This window comes from Aphelocoma coerulescens, chromosome 8 (assembly GCF_041296385.1).
Source record: "Aphelocoma coerulescens isolate FSJ_1873_10779 chromosome 8, UR_Acoe_1.0, whole genome shotgun sequence".
Classification (NCBI taxonomy): domain Eukaryota; kingdom Metazoa; phylum Chordata; class Aves; order Passeriformes; family Corvidae; genus Aphelocoma; species Aphelocoma coerulescens.
In genome coordinates this window covers 26625447-26641322 of record NC_091022.1, presented here as the reverse complement: position 1 = coordinate 26641322, position 15876 = coordinate 26625447, and the positions used below count along the sequence as shown (strand labels likewise).

General features: G+C 40.3%; 1 protein-coding gene across 8 annotated transcripts in view; it reads right to left on the bottom strand.

Annotated features, from left to right (window-relative positions):
• Window positions 1-605: 605 nt before the first annotated feature.
• ELAVL4 (ELAV like RNA binding protein 4) overlaps window positions 606-15876 on the bottom strand; it is an 80850-nt gene continuing 65579 nt past the window's right edge. For 6 of the 8 annotated variants that reach the window (XM_069023372.1, XM_069023376.1, XM_069023375.1 and 3 more), the window contains exons 4-7: window positions 9607-9760; window positions 9000-9225; window positions 7572-7610; window positions 606-3363 (exon numbers count right to left, since the gene is read on the bottom strand). In XM_069023372.1, the coding sequence (XP_068879473.1) occupies window positions 3036-3363; window positions 7572-7610; window positions 9000-9225; window positions 9607-9760 (747 nt within the window). In that variant the 3' untranslated portion in view covers window positions 606-3035. Of the gene's footprint in view, window positions 3364-7298; window positions 7452-7571; window positions 7611-8999; window positions 9226-9606; window positions 9761-15876 lie in introns of those variants that run through there. The other 2 variants (XM_069023377.1, XM_069023371.1) reach the window with 2 other exon arrangements.

Sequence of the window (15876 nt, the reverse complement as noted above, 5' to 3'; positions counted from 1 at the left end):
AGGTACATATTCTCAATTAGTGAATGTTACAGAACATAAACATGAAGTGAATATTTGTATTAATGAGATTTAAACAAGTCAACTGAAAGAAGTATCAACTCTAGTTATAACACATGGTGAAAAGAATCAAATTTGGAATGTGATCATATATACTGTTGTACATCAGACAATATGTACACTGTTTCATATTGCATGACATTCATAGCATATTCATAGAAAAGTCAAACTAAATGATGGCTTAAAAACTGTTATTATCACTGAAATTTGCTCACTATGTTTTAAAGTGTTGATATTGACTGAGTTAATATTTTCATTGTGTAAAAATACTGTATATAGTAGAAACCCTTCAGCATCTTCCACATTCAAATAAATGAAAGTTACAGTTTGGTATTTGGTGTTCAACATCTTAAATTAAATGGCCGATTCTTTCTGGCCTTCGGAAGGAAAAACAAATCATGAATATGCTCAATCTGGTTTGACTAGAACGTTTCTCTCTTGAAGACCTTGCTTCTGGAATCAGAGACTAAACCTCTACCTCGGCTGAGGTGCAGCTGGGAATACTAAAACATCTGAACACACTTAAAAAGGTGGAAAGTCCATAGCCATTCTACACACTTTCATTTATTGTCTGGACAATTAAAGTACAAATAATTCAAACACAACAAGGTTATGAAAAAAACATTTACAATACTTTCCCTCAGAAATGATCTAAACTAGCAAGGTTAACATGAAGTCATTCATTATAACTAAAGTATACAACTGCCTGGTCCTAAGAAAGATTTTTTAAATTATTATTATTATTCAGATAGTAAAACACATCGTAGAGAAAAGATTCTGACATGCCTTCCCCACTAATGCTTAGCAAATGCATCAAAACTTTCCCAGCAAACTGCGCTCATTCATAGCAGATGATGTATAAAGGTTTCCCTGAACATTGAATGAGTGTTCCTTTAAACTAAAATCTAACATTGTTAAAGTAAAAAACTGATAAAATTATGATGCAGCCTTTGCTTTTAGTTATTTGTCTACTACAAAAGTTTGCCTCTTCAGTGTGAAAAAACAATACTTAGTCTACATGCAGTTAGTGGGTATAGCATGGAAAAAATGCACAAAATAAGCACAAGTTATAAATAACCATAACGTTTTATTACCATTAAGACTAAACTTGTATTGAAAAGATTTTATATAACAAGACAAGAAAAGCAATAGCAAATTTAACTATCAACTAGATTATGCATAGCGAGTAACTGTTTCTAGTACTCAGGGAAGAGCATGACCCTTTTTTGTTTTAAATATATAACCGTACAAAGCACAAACATACTAAAATGATCAGTGCACTGGACATGGGAGAGCACCCCCTCAGTCATTTTGTTCCCTTAGCTCTGTTTTCCCCAATCTGAATTACATTAAAATAAAGACCCAGTTGTTTTCTTTTCTACTGTGCAGTAAGAAAAAATATTCACAACAAACATGACAATATATCAAACAATATTTCTACACAAGTTACCTTGATACCTCTGTCACTTAAGTATCATAAGAAAACATTTTAAGACATATACAAACAAAACTAGCAAAGTGTTACAACTTATAATAAATTAACCAAAAGAAAAAATAACTTTATATATATATATATTTATATTATATATACACATACACACACAACAAAATGACACAATAATATGCTTCTTCCCATAGTTTAAGTAAACAAATAAGTAGACTAGCCAAACTAGCTATATTTGATTTTGGCCATATGCATCACATCGGCAATTAAATAAATAAGTGTTTCAAGCAACATAAACAGTGTTCCAAATGTGCCAACACAGCCCAATTATATTAGCTTGGGCTATAAAGTGAATTTGAAAATTCTTAACAAATTTAAAGCAAATGTATTTTTTTCTAAACACATTACATTTAACTATGATACTAAGATATGTAAATAATTTTGTAGCACCTACTGCTCAAACCAAGGAAGTTTTTGATCAAAAAATTAATTTTTTTAACTTTTGTTCTGCTGATATCCCATACTGATGACTTAAAGAAAAACCGTCTTGCAACTCATCTCCTTGCTTTTGGGTTTTGACTGTGGGTAACTGCGTGCCTGGGAAGAACACTCTCCCGTACTGTATTTAATATTTTTATTACATGCTATGAAAAGATACGAAGATCATCTGTTTGTAGCCCATCCTTCAAAAAACAATCTACTAATCCAGTTTAAAACACACATCTTGATCTCTAAAAAGTTACCAGTGCAGTATGAACATGACAAAGTTGTCAATTTCCCCTAAATTAGCCAGTCAAAATATTTTTTCTCAAATCCAGATTCTCTTGTAAAAATTCTTTATATTTTATAAAAATAGATTTTTCTTGAAACCCATTTTCAGCAAAGAGACCACCTCTTTGGCAACATTGTTAATGTTATTTAAATTGTTATGTCATCAGGTATCCCCCGTTACCCCATTCCCTAACAGAAGACTGTTTAGTTCACATGATACAAAAGAAAAAAGGAAAAATAAAAAAAGTTGCAAAATTATGTTCTTCTTTTTGCAATTTTTATTGTTCCTCTTTAATTTGTGTGGGGGGTTTACCAATCTGATTCAATCAATGTTTTGAAAAAACAGAAAAGAAAACAAAAATTTTTTTTTCTCGCTTTTAATCCCATTAGTTCGTAAAAATTGTTTTTTGTTTTATTATTTTTTCAAATGAGTGAATGGTCATCTTAAAAAGACCCACCTTCAAGGAAGGTAGTAAAACTAGCTGGCCGGGTAAAAATCCCTGCACATTGTTATCTATGTATATTATATTCAACAACGACAGCTATGAAAGAACATTCAATGCATCAAAGGTTTTTTTTTTTTCTAAGCATTATAAAATCCTTTCCTGTTCCTCACAGGATATCCAATGTTTTAATACTTAGGCAACACTGGCTTATAAAGTCCATGGTTGAATATAAGCCTTGAAGAGTTTTTTTTTTTTTGTTTTGTTTTGTTCGTATATATATTTATATATATATATTTTAGTAAGTAAGGATATGAAATTCAGGATTTGTGGGTTTTATTGGTTTTAAAGGAAACTTGCAATACTCTGTCTCCTAAACGGTATCCGTTAAGGCTGGCAATCGCCATGGCAGCTTCGTCGTAGTTGGTCATGGTGACAAAGCCAAATCCCTTGCACTTGTTGGTGTTGAAATCACGGATCACCTTGACATTATTGACCGCTCCAAAGGGACCAAACAACTGCCACAGCACGCTCTCATCCGAGTCGGGAGACAAGTTGTAGACGAAGATGCACCATCCAGTCCCGGTGTGACCAGGGATATTCATTCCCACAAGGCTCGTCATACCATCAATTGTGATCGGAGAAAACCTACCGAGCAAAAAGAGGGGTCTATTCTAAATATATCTCTTGGCACGAGCTATAGGGATCCAAGAATTTAAAGTAAATAAGCCAGTGGTACTGAAGGTTCTGGATCCTGTCCCTGGAAGAGGACCACAGAGCCACCCTTGCTCTCTAACTCCTACCCAAGTGGAGGGGAGCTGTGCTAAATAAAATTCCAAATCTGGGCATAAATGCATCTTCCTCCAAGTATAAGCCCTGCTTAGATGTGTACAAAGACCTCAGAAAAGAAATGCTGGAGGACAATCTGAGTCAGGGAGGGCCTGCACATGCTGTGATAAACAACAGCTCATGTAAAAAGGGCCTGTAGAAATTTACCCCTTATTCCCAGCACCGAAATAAGTTTCAGGACAACGGAGATCTAATCCTTCATCTCCTACTAGTCTGCAGTGAAAAAACCTAAGCAAACTTCAAGACCTATTTTAAAGTTTAATAATAAATGCCTTTGTCAGAATTCAGCTATAACAGTAGCTTCAGCTAAAAATACTATTAGAGAGATGGCTCTAAGTGGTAGATTTTATTTCTCCTAACATGGTCCTTAATTGACATACGCTGGGGAAAAAAAATCCAGGTAATAAAAAGTCCTAGAGCCAGCCACATATCAAAGAAAGTTTATGAAGCAATTGCAGAGTTAAGTAGAACATAAATACAATTACTGAGCATGTCAACTGATACCTTGATACTGTGAGGTGTCATTTCCATGACAGGCTTTAGGTTCTTCAGAAAGCCAATGCAGGGACTAACTCCCAGATTTCAATAGAGAACCCAAACATTTCTCCCTCGTTGTCCTTTGGGACTTTACCTCGAACATCCAAAGAGAGCAGATAAAGCCAGGCATTTATGAACACAGAACCATCGAGAGATAACAAAGGCTTGGCAGGATCTATGGAGATCATCTGATCAGCCTCCTGCTCCAAGCAAGATAAACTTCTCAAATGAGATCTGCCGCTCATGGCCCTGCAGAGGGAAGCTTGGGAAATCTCCAAGGACAGGAACTCTGCTCCTGCAGCCTCTGCTCCAGGGCTCCATCCTCACTGTGAATGAGTTTCCCTTATCCTCAAGTGGAATTTCCCCTGCTGCAGCCTGTCCCTGCTGACTCTTGTCCTCTCGCGTTTGACCTCTGCAAAAAGCTCAGCTTCACCTTCTTTCTGAAGCCCCTTGTAGGCAGCTGAAGGCAGCAGTCAGGGGCTAAACTCTACATTTGCCTTTCCCGAATTTCAGCACATTCCTGCAGCTTTCCAAGGTCTCCCCAGTGGCAGCCATGGCCAGCAGCAGCAACAGCCCCTGCTCCTCACCAATTCAGTGTCACCCGCTAATGCAAGGAGGGCGCAGCAGAGCCCATGACTCAGGTTATTAATGAAGATGTTAAGCAGTATCAGCCCTCAGGATCAACATAATTTTCCTTTCATCAGTGTGGAAAAAAATTGACATGCTTTCTGAAGCTACACTTTGGGATATGTTTTAAAATAACAACTGCACAGAGGAAATGTCTTAAAAATCCAGTTTCACGTGTACCTTCAATATGATGAGTTTTAATACCAGAACAGAATAATTCCTCAGGATTTTCTGAGCAATGATTGAGGGAGCAGAGGGAGGGACTCTGGTGCTGAGCGAGCTCTTGTGCTCTCCAAAACTTTTTACACTTGTAATAATTTCCACACACATTTAGCAATCCGCACAATATTATGCAGTGTATATTAAATAACCATAAAGGAAACTGCACACTTGATGGTTGCTCACTGTTCTGTTGATGCCTGATGGCACTTTTTATGTATATTCAGGGAAAAAGAAGACACTTGGAATATATATCTTAAGCTGAGGATCATCACTGGGGTGTAGCTACACTGTAAATGAGCAGTTCACAAATGCTCACAGCATCAGATCCTCAGGAAGGTTTGCAGACAGTTTATTAAAAATACATGGCAATTTTCCAACTCAACTTCACTTTTGCAAATCCCCATCTCAACATATTTTAGCTTCTCTCCCGCACAGTGAAACCAGTGACATTATCACAACACTACAGCACAGAAAGGCTGGCCAAGGCCAATTTCTACTGCTCCTTCCAGCACAGGTGGAAGTAAGGATTGGAAGTAAGGCACAGCCAGGGCTTGTACAAGCCAACAGCTTCAGCTCATTTTGAAATCTGGAAGATGGGACTTCAAGCCCATTGCTGGCTAGTGCCGACTGTGCCAGTAACAGATACAAGGCAGCAAACACTGCTTTTCTGGAATGCTTAAATGTAATGTGAAATACAACACTAAGGGATACACCACACTCTAAGTAAGGATGCTGTAAAACCTGTCCAATGCAAAGCTGTGCATATCACAATGCATTATCAGGCTTTGCATTTTAAAGAAATGCTGCACCAATGTAAAGGGTTAAAGTTTCCTACAGTTCACTGGAGAGCAGCTTTTCCCTGGAAACCTTTAGGAGCTCTGCAGCTTTCAACTATTTATGTGCCATGAGCACAGCAGCTGCTGTAAATCCAACAAAACATGCACAAAACTGGTGCAAGCGTATTGACACAAATACGAGATCGCCTATCGCATAAGGAGCTTTGCTACTAGCAAGTGATCTGAAACTGGCCTCAATAAAACCTTTTTCCACATCAGCATGTCTCATTTTCCATCAGTGCCACACAGTTAGCACAGGGAGAGCCAATCTCGTGTTTCAGAAGCAGCTTCAGAAATTATCAGTGCGGTATTTTTTGTGACCCTGCGCCTACAAATTCAGGATTTGCTAGTGCAGGTACAACTGCCAAGGTTTGCTGAGAGGAGATAAGAACTAATTTAAGATGCCTGCAAAATGACTGTAAACACTACTGTGTTCTTACAGTAACACTGCAGACAATATTGAGAAAGCAGATGTATAACCTATAAAGGCAGGAAATTGCATTTCCCTCTGTTCAGACTCAGCCTATCCTGCACCACACACCAATCCAATTCCAGGGAAGCAGCAGCAAAAACCCAGGGAAACCTCCCAGAACAAACTCATCCTTCTGACATTGACTTGCACCTGACAGACACTCGACCAGGAATTTTTCCATGTTTCTGACAAGCTTTCAAGGAACAAATAAGGTGGGAGAACAGAGAAGGGCTGTGTGACAAAATCAGGCAGGGAGTTCTGACTCACCATATTCCCACCACCACTAAGGATATCCCGACATAACCAAGGTGCCCATTGCACCAGCACTGGTGCTTCTGGGAAGAGTTCTGACTATTGCTCTTGTGAGTACTCTTAAGATTTCAGATCTGTACCAAGTTACCTAGGAGTTAAACCCCATGTTACTGTCTTGCTACTAGCTAGTGTAAAGAGATACTTACCATACCTTTTTAGAGGATGAGCTTCAAAAAGAAAAAGCTCAAATAATTTTCACTTGTGGTGAGTAGACCATTTCAGAAGATTAAGTAGTACTTTCTCGTCTTAATTTGGACATCTTAGGGTAACACCAGGAATAAGACAACACCTTTGTTTTGCTGCAAGGGTCGCTTATGCTGATGTTGCCATTAAAAGAAACACTAACAACACATCTCATTTTAGCTATCAGATCAAACATACTCATGGAACAGCAGAAATGTTGACAAATCAGCTGAGCTTTCACACATGCGTGCACATACAAACACACAGCTATTTTAAACAAACAAAAAAATTAATTTCAAGGACTGAAAAAAAATTCAAAGTATTAAACCTGTAACAAAAGAAACTTCGGGCTGATTGAGGTGCACACAGCTGTATTTTCAAGTCAAACTTACAATGCCAGATGTGGGAGGAACTGAGATTTAGGTAACAGCAGCCTAATTCTGATTTTGACTTAAATTTTCCACTATCACATGAGAGATTTGTTAAAAAAAAAAAAATCAAGTTAATAGTTTTGATTCTGGAAAAAGCACCACTTAGCAGAGCAACTGTAATTTGAATGCTTGTAGCTGTGGCACCTAAACCATTTGAGAAGCCCACCTGTAAATAAAAAAAGGTTGAAAAACCCCACAGAACTTGTGCGTGAGGCCTTTAAAGTAACAAAACCAACTGAAGTCCAAACTTAAAAAGAATTTGACATGCTGGTGGAAGAAAAGAAGGAATAAAAAAAATAAAGTTAGTGAATTAAAAAAAAAAAAAATAAATTGTAGCACCAATCTGTGCCAACACGGACATCTGGCAATCTGTGGAATTCTAATTACCTCTTTACGCCATAGGCCATATTAAGCAAATTGTCCAGCCTGAAAAGAGAAGGAGGGTCTTTGGGTTAATGTCTCACAGATGGCAAGATCGCTCAATGGAACTATTATTAATAGTGTTCCATTTTCAAAGAAGAAACGTTCAACAAGTTTCCCACACATCTAAGGAGCCTAACAACTCCCAGCCTGCTTTGTTAAGTCTGAGGTTGTGCTTAAATTTCCACCAGAGCATTTAAAAGCCTTTTTTAAACTTGTCTACAGTCTTAGAGGAAACCTTAACCTCCAGAGTTTAGTTTTAAAAAATATCCACTTAGGATTTGACTTTTTGTTTATAATTCAACTTGCTTTTGTATTTCAACTGCTCACCTGATATTCACCGTTAACTCAGAAATAAAATGTCGAGTCCAAAACTGCTGGAACGGGAAGAATTCTTGACTATCTGCTTTAACATATTACATTCTCCCCATATTATTACATGTATTTAGTATTAATCCTTCATGATATGTCAATCTAAACTGACCACCAAATTTTGCAGAATATAATCGTCTGCTTTCCATGGCAGCACAATAAAGTCCTTCTATCCATGGAATGATTCAGTGATAACCTCAATGGACACAGCTGCGTGCCAAAGACACAAAAACAAGTGTAAATTTAATGTATCCAATGACTGACTTTTTATGATCTTTAATTCATTAGCATTTTTCATCACTGACAAACTAAAATTACTTTTGAATAATTCTCTAAAGCCAGCGTGCAACACAGTTATGCAAATATGTCCAAGTTTTCTTTCTTGAAGGCAGACTTTTTTATTTGAAAGCTGGGTTCCCTGAGAACTATTAAGTATAAAAGTAATAGGAACATCACATATTGCTAACTCTGCCTTATGCATCAGATGGAAACAGTACACTCAGAATACAAAGCATAAAACATCCCCAAAAGCATCTGAAGACTCACACCAAAGCCTAATACAAGGGCTCTTTATACTAAGAGCAGATAGCTCAGGCTAATAAATTTAATGATACTCCTGCTGACTGGGACAGACTCAGCTTTTTTCCTGCTACCCATCCACTGTCATTAACATCAAAGCCTAAGCTGCATCAAAACTGTAGTAATATAGCAGAAAATAAAAGCATTACCCAAAAAGAGAGAAAGAACAGGATAGTCACTGCTCATTTGATTATCAGTGTAACTCTATTCTGTCCTCCCTTTTTCAGCCTTCATGAGATCTGATTGTACAGTACTTCAGCTGTTTTAGTAAATACAACATGACTACTGCTGTCAGCAGATTTTCCTCCTCATTCTCCAGGAAAGAATATTTAATTTTACAAAGAAAATCAGGTCAGCCTACGCAACTAAGGCATATTTTCCTGCACAGCACCTGCCCCACATCGTCATTGCTGGTGGAACCTCAGTTCTTTTCCAGGTAATTACCTGAATCTCTGAGCCTGGTGGTGAAGTGGTCCAGGGTAGCGTCTGTTGGGAGACTGATACAGCTGTGAAAGGAGTGCCTGGCTTGTTTTCTGGCTGGGGTTATTGGCAAACTTCACAGTAATTGGTTCTGTAGCACCACTAGGCTTCTGGCCATTTAGTCCCTTTATGGCTTCTTCTGCCTCTATTCTCTTATCAAAACGGATAAATCCCACACCTCGAGAAACCCCTGGGAAGTAAAAACATGTGAAGAGATGAATATTCGTAGGAGCAGCCTCATCTATGTGATGAACATGAGCTGAATGTTAGGTTTGACTTCACACAATAGGTGGTTTGCAAATTAAGAAAAGTCCTGTAAAGAAAAATCCTTTTCCCAACCTGTCATCTCCAAAATCAGCCCCTACCATATTTAACAATGACTTCAAGTAAACCACATTCTGTATTTTAATATTCCCTCCTTAAAGAGGCAGCAGGTATACCTCCAGTTACATTTAAGAGGAACCAGGTATGGCATTTTACAGTAAAAGTCAAAAAACCCCAGCTGCAGACATTTACAGTTTTGCCATTTCCAGAGAAACATGCACGTTATCAAGAAAAGTTTTCTTTTAACCTGTGACTTGATCAACCAGAATCCGTGAGGTGATGATGCGCCCATATTGTGAGAATAACTGCTCTAATTCTTTCTGGGTCATGGTTTTGGGAAGGCCGCTGACATACAAGTTTGCATCCCGGATGGATGCTGAACTTGGACGGGCATATGACACCTACAGAGAGAAAAGGAAAGGAATGTTAGTGAGCTAGAGCCACCCTCGGCATTTTAGACAGATAACATTCTGTTCTTCCACAAGACATAGCCCTGCAGTTCAGACAGGACCTGTTCTGCAAAACCAACAGAGCCAGGAAAGGCTGGAAGAACAAAGGAAGAGCTACAGAGACCTTAAAACAGACACAAGGGTTCTTGAAGTGCAGTCATAAAATAACTATTGTTCAAAGGTAGATTAATGTGCAACTTCCCACACATGGCGCTGTAAATTTGCCCCCATGGGTGTGGGTGTGTGGATGATTTGCTGTAGCCAACCTCGCACTCCCAAGTTCCTGCATGCTTTTCTTTTCCCCCTCCCGAGTGTCTGAAACAGAGCAGGTTATTTGTGGAGTGATCTTTTGTGCTCTCTCTCTTTGTGTTTGCATCCTGAGCTGGCAAGATCTGTTCTGGATGAACAGTAAAGTACTGGTGAAATTAGACTAAATGAACATCTGCTCAGGGAGCTGTATACTGACACTCATTGTCGGATCTGCAATTTATCACGAGAAGTTCCCCTGCATTATAAAGCCCAGAATCAGACCATAAAATATTATGACCAAGCAAACAAGAAAATCTAGCTGTGGCACTGCATGTGTGCTGTTGGAAAATTACTAATTCAATCCTCTTAACTGCTCTTCTACCTATGAATCAGATTTATAATTGTAATAGGTGCATAAAAAGCCTTCTGCACTTTTAAAATAATATATACATTTAGGATACACATATTTAACATCATAAAAACACTTCCTGGATGAAGCCTAATGACAAATATTCAGCACAGATCATGAATTACTTTGCAGTACATCTGAAAAAGCATTGGAAGCCAAGCTGAATATTCTGCACTTCATTTTGATTTATTTCAATATAAACAGATCAGTACTCTCCTGCATTATGTCTTAAAATGTGTCTAGGAAGGAAGTGGGGGGGTTCCCATCACGAATGCAATACATTCAGCAACTGTCTTTCCCTCTTCCCGAGTCTCAGACTGAACACAGATGATGTCAAATAGATGTCTATGTGCTTTATGTGTCAAAGAGTTGTCTTTATGCGCTCCACACCTAAAAATAGATGTTGACTCAACACAGAAAATTATGTTAATGACTAATATTTGCTTCCACAATCTTCTCTGCATAATAGCAGACAAACTCTAAAGATTCTAGATTTTAAGGTTTTTGGCAACTTCTTTATAACTTATGTGTTTGTCCATAACCTTTTAAATCTAACATTTACAGAGAAGGCTGGAGAGAGGAGGTGGAAAATTCAGGGAAAGAAATATGAAAAAGAGGTTAGATAAAACATTTGCATCAATGGAGGCAAGCTCAGGCACACAGTACAAAGGCTCAAGCAGACATGGGGAGCAGAGAAATCTTCGGGGGCTGAAAGGAAGAGGGATGTTGGGGTAGAAATCATTTTGTGCCACAGCCCACAACCTCCTGATGGGGTGCAGCATTTCCATCACTTCCCTGCTGGTCCTGAACACCCCTCTGACGGATCCAGGGCCAGAACACACATGGATGGCACCGCTTGGCTTTTATGTAACAAAGCTCAATCCAGGCCCGAGGGGACACCAGGGATAATCACACAGTGCTTTCACCTACAGCCTGGTTTGGGGCTGAGGCATTTGGAAAAGCAGACTCTCCCTCCCCACTCTGCAAATGCCTTACCTTGAGAGGGTACTGTAAGAGTTCAGGCACCTACAGTTTAACACACTTTAGGAATAACAGTTTAAAAAAATACTTAGGAGACTCTCTGGAATGAGGGTAGGGATCTTACCTGTTCCTCAAAACTGAGAGAAGCAAAATGAATAAAGTTCCTGGGAAAACAGCCAGGAGTTTCCTTTGGGTTTCTCACTCTGGCACATTCATTAACCAAATGCCACGTTACAGGGAGGATGAAAAGTATAGGGATATGCAAAAAACACCACTTCCCAGAGCAATGAGTGCCTGACATTTTACATACATATATATATATACACACACAGTTCTACTTACAGAAGGCTCTCTGCTCTCGTGGGCCCTGCAAGCAGGCAGAGGAAGGAGAGGCTGCTCACGCTCCCAACCCTCCACTCACAGCACATGTGAACACCTATCGCTGCTCAGGTCTAGTTTTTATTTCCTCCCGCAATCAAACATTCAGGCTGCAGGGGAGCCTGAGCCAAAGAAAGAAGCTGCCAAAAGCAACTCAGCCGTCTTTAATATCAAGGAGAAAAGGTTGCAGAGCTGAATGGACTCAAGGCTAGTAATGTCAATTATTTATCTGCTTTTGAATCTTTTTCATCTTCCCTCCGAGGTCAGCCAATGACAAATCGATCGGTTAGAGTGTGCCATCCTGCTTTCAAGCTATTATTCAGTTAGTGCTGAGGACGGGATGTTTTCCTGCGTGCGAGCTATCAAAGGAAGAGATCGCCCACCCTGACCCTCCATCACACCAAAAGCTCCTTATGCTGTGCAAGTTAAAATGGGAGCAAAAACCAGCTCCCATTTTATCACTGCAAACCGCAAAGTGCTGGGTGAGGATGCGGCATTAATTCTTTATATTCACACTTAAAAATAATTTTTTTTTCCCCCCATTCCTTTGCTCACGGCAGTGTTAGCACCCTGTAATGAAACAGAGCATTGAAAAAAGAAAAGAATATGGAATCCTAGCCACCACAAAGAATTCAAATAATGAGCTGGAGAACATCAAACTACTGTTTGACCCAGGCATTTCTCAGCATTAAAATGTTTGTCCACTTGTACAACAGCTGAAGGTCGAACCATGGTTTTGGATTTCACTGCATAAGATCATTCAGGAGTCCTGCAGTCGAATTTGCAAGGAAGATAATAAAATATTACACAATTCATTTTATGGCTTGCTGGCCTCAGATGTTAGTTTCTATAAATACATATATACTAACTGAAAAACATCTGAAAAACATTTAATAGGACATTTCTCATCTGACATTGAGCATTAGCCTGTATAAGGGCTTCTCTTCATAATAAACAGCCATCTCCAGAGGCTGCACCACTCTCTCCCAACACCACTGCAGCATCAGAAGAGGTTCAGGATTTCATATCTTCCATGGCAAAGCGCATTTTTGTTCAGGTGCACAGAGAATATCTCCAAGTTCAAGTAATTATCTTCCCTATTGATTTCCTACCTGTTTTCCCATATTGAAAACTTTCTGAAGAATTTCTAACCTCGAGACTCTTCAGAACATAAATTGAAGCAGTCTGGCCTTTCCAAGCCAGAGCCCACAGCAAAGGCACCCAGAGGCATGAACGCATCCCGTTTGTCTTACGGTACAAGGAACAGCAGCCATTTGAACACTGACACTTAACCACTTTGCTGCTGCTCCCTGGGAGAGAAACCTTCAGCTCCTGCATTAATCCTGGACTTCTCAAACATCAAGTCAATTTCCAGAAGCCTCCCTGTAAAATTTAACTCCAGTCTTCTCGTAAGAGAAACTGCACCATCCTTTCTTGGAATGATGTGCTCTGCCAGCAGAGCCATCCTGCCCTGGACACATCTAAGCAACAACCAAGCAACTCATCTTGCAGATACCAACCTTCTCTGAGATGTGTCACCTTGCTCTGCATCTCCTGCTCCTCACCTGGAGAATGGGAAACCACCCAGAAGCCTTGAACCAGGGTGCACTGCATGGCAGCACAGGCACCCAAGGACCACCAAGCCACCCACCCACAGCACCTGCAGTCCCTGGGACATATCTCCAACCACAAGCAGCTAAGGTGCAGTCAGTGTTAAGTGACTCCCTGGGCAGCTTTCAAAAGGTTTGTGTGACATTCAAAAACACCAGACTTCTTGGTGACCTTAATACAAAGACTTTGCTTTGGCTTTGCTTGACATTCTCTGAGATACAGGATTTCTTGTATGATCTTTGGGGTCAGTCACTTGGCTTTTTTCTGCCTGAAGTCCAGTTTAAAATGGGGACAACCCTTCCCTCACTTGCTGCCCCTTTTGCCACTAGTCAGACTGGAAGTGCTTTAACACAACTGCTCAAAAGCCTCACACATGTAAATAAGCACAGTATTACTTGTTTAAGGCACATCCAGAACTAGAAGTAAAATCTGCTTAGCACCAGTGAACAGGCTATGGCAGAAAGAGACGTTTCCCCACAGCCACTTCCAGACCCTCATCTGTGCCCTCATTTTCTGCAAAACCAGATTTGAGACACCCTCCTGTGAAAGCTGCATGCTTTGTCACAACAAGCAAACACAAAAGCCCTCTGGTCCAGAGGCTGAAGATCAGGATCTGGAATACTTTCACATCTGATGCTTGCACTGCTTTGTCCTTTCTCTTCCCTAAGCCCTTGGCTGGGGGATGGAGGGGAGTGACAATGCACTTTACTGTTGAGCGATTCAATGCCATTTTACAGAGATTAATTATAATTGCAGGTACAGTGGTCTATCCCATCATTTCAGGAAAGACACCCATAGATAATAACCTAGAAACACTCTTGGCTGTATCAAGAGCAAGGCTAAGAGAAATAATTGCTCTGGCTCCATAGAATGAAAAGGACTCACTGGCAAAACTGAAGCAGTAAAAAGAGAAATCGCGATTAAGAGAAGACGCAAGAAATTAAGAGGCAAAGACACTCTGGTGCCTGCTGAAAGCAGCAGAACCAAAGCTGAACCTTCAAATGCAGCACTAAAAGGTCTGATGAGCAGCAGCATCACTGCAGGCACAAAGGGTGCAGGAGGGTTTGTTAACAAGCACTACAAAATCAAAAGGGTTACACTGACAGAGGGTCCTAAAGAGCACAACAGGAGTAAACTTAGTTGAGGCTTTCCAGGTCTGTGGCACCTCTAAAGTTTCTCATCCAAGGCTTTGTCTTGGGGAGCAGCAGCCAGAGCAGATGACCCTTCTCTGACTAACTGTGAGCTACCATAAAGGAGAACAAGCAGTCACCTCAATTTTAGAAGGAGCTCTAAAATAGCTACATCCCAAATCTGCACCTCGTACCTGGTAATGGGAATTTTCAAGAAAAGGAAAAAAGGGGCACACAAGACACTCAAAAATTCAAATCCTTCCTTGCTGCAGTCCAACATATTCAGCTACTCCCAGTATCTTCCAACACCCCAACCTTCCAACTCTTCCTTGCAGAGCATCCAAGCTCCTCCTGTGCCTTGCCCTGATCTCTCTGTACACCCTTCTCCTTACCACCCAGCCTCACTCAACATCCCACTTCCTCCCCAGGACAGGAGGCTGCAGGCAATGTCCAGCAGGCTCAGTGGCCCTGGGGAGACTATGGAAGAACACTGTTGGAAAACACCAGGTTTTTGGCTGAGCACTGCACCAAGGGCACCCAACACCCGAGCTCTGCTACCAGCACTGTCAGCAATCCAGCGCTTCCTGGCTGCAACCCAAACAGTGCTGAACTCCCCCCACGCCTCCCAAGCAGTTTGGGATGGGGAACAGGAGATGCAGGTCTCTTCCCCACCACTCCCTGCTGCAATTCCTCCTCCTGCCCCATGCCTCCTGTGCCACCTCCTCCGCCGAGCACGGCTGGAAGGCAATCTTTTTGACAAATGACTTTGTAGGACAGAGAAGTCTGAGGCTGCTGTTATTTGGTTACCCTACAGTGACAGGATGGTTTGTAGTTTTGTGGACAATTACAAGAATTAACACAGACAGATTTAGAGCCTGAGTTCTGTGGAAATAGCTGGCATTTTGAAAAATGCCAGAGAAACCAAGATAAATAGGAAGATCTTTCAGCAGTAACATTACTACTTTATTTTCAGAAAAAGCAGGATTACTTTCTCCCACAGCCTTATCTGCTGTATTTAAACTAGGACCATCCAGACCTATTGATCGAAACAGGAGAGTAAAGCAGAAATACAGAATTTCATGCTATTTAATCAATTTAACTGAAAATTAAAATAACTAGAAAAAGCCTCTGAGCACAGAGGAACCATCCTATCCATTTGGTATTTTATCATCTGATAGATTTGATGGATTTAAAAACTGGGGGTTCTCAAGGGCTCAGAGAACCCAGATTCCTTCTCCCCTCACTGGAGACATCTCCCTTTGCTCCAGCAGTGTCACAGCGTGTACCTGCTCCTGTGAGTCAAGGAAGAA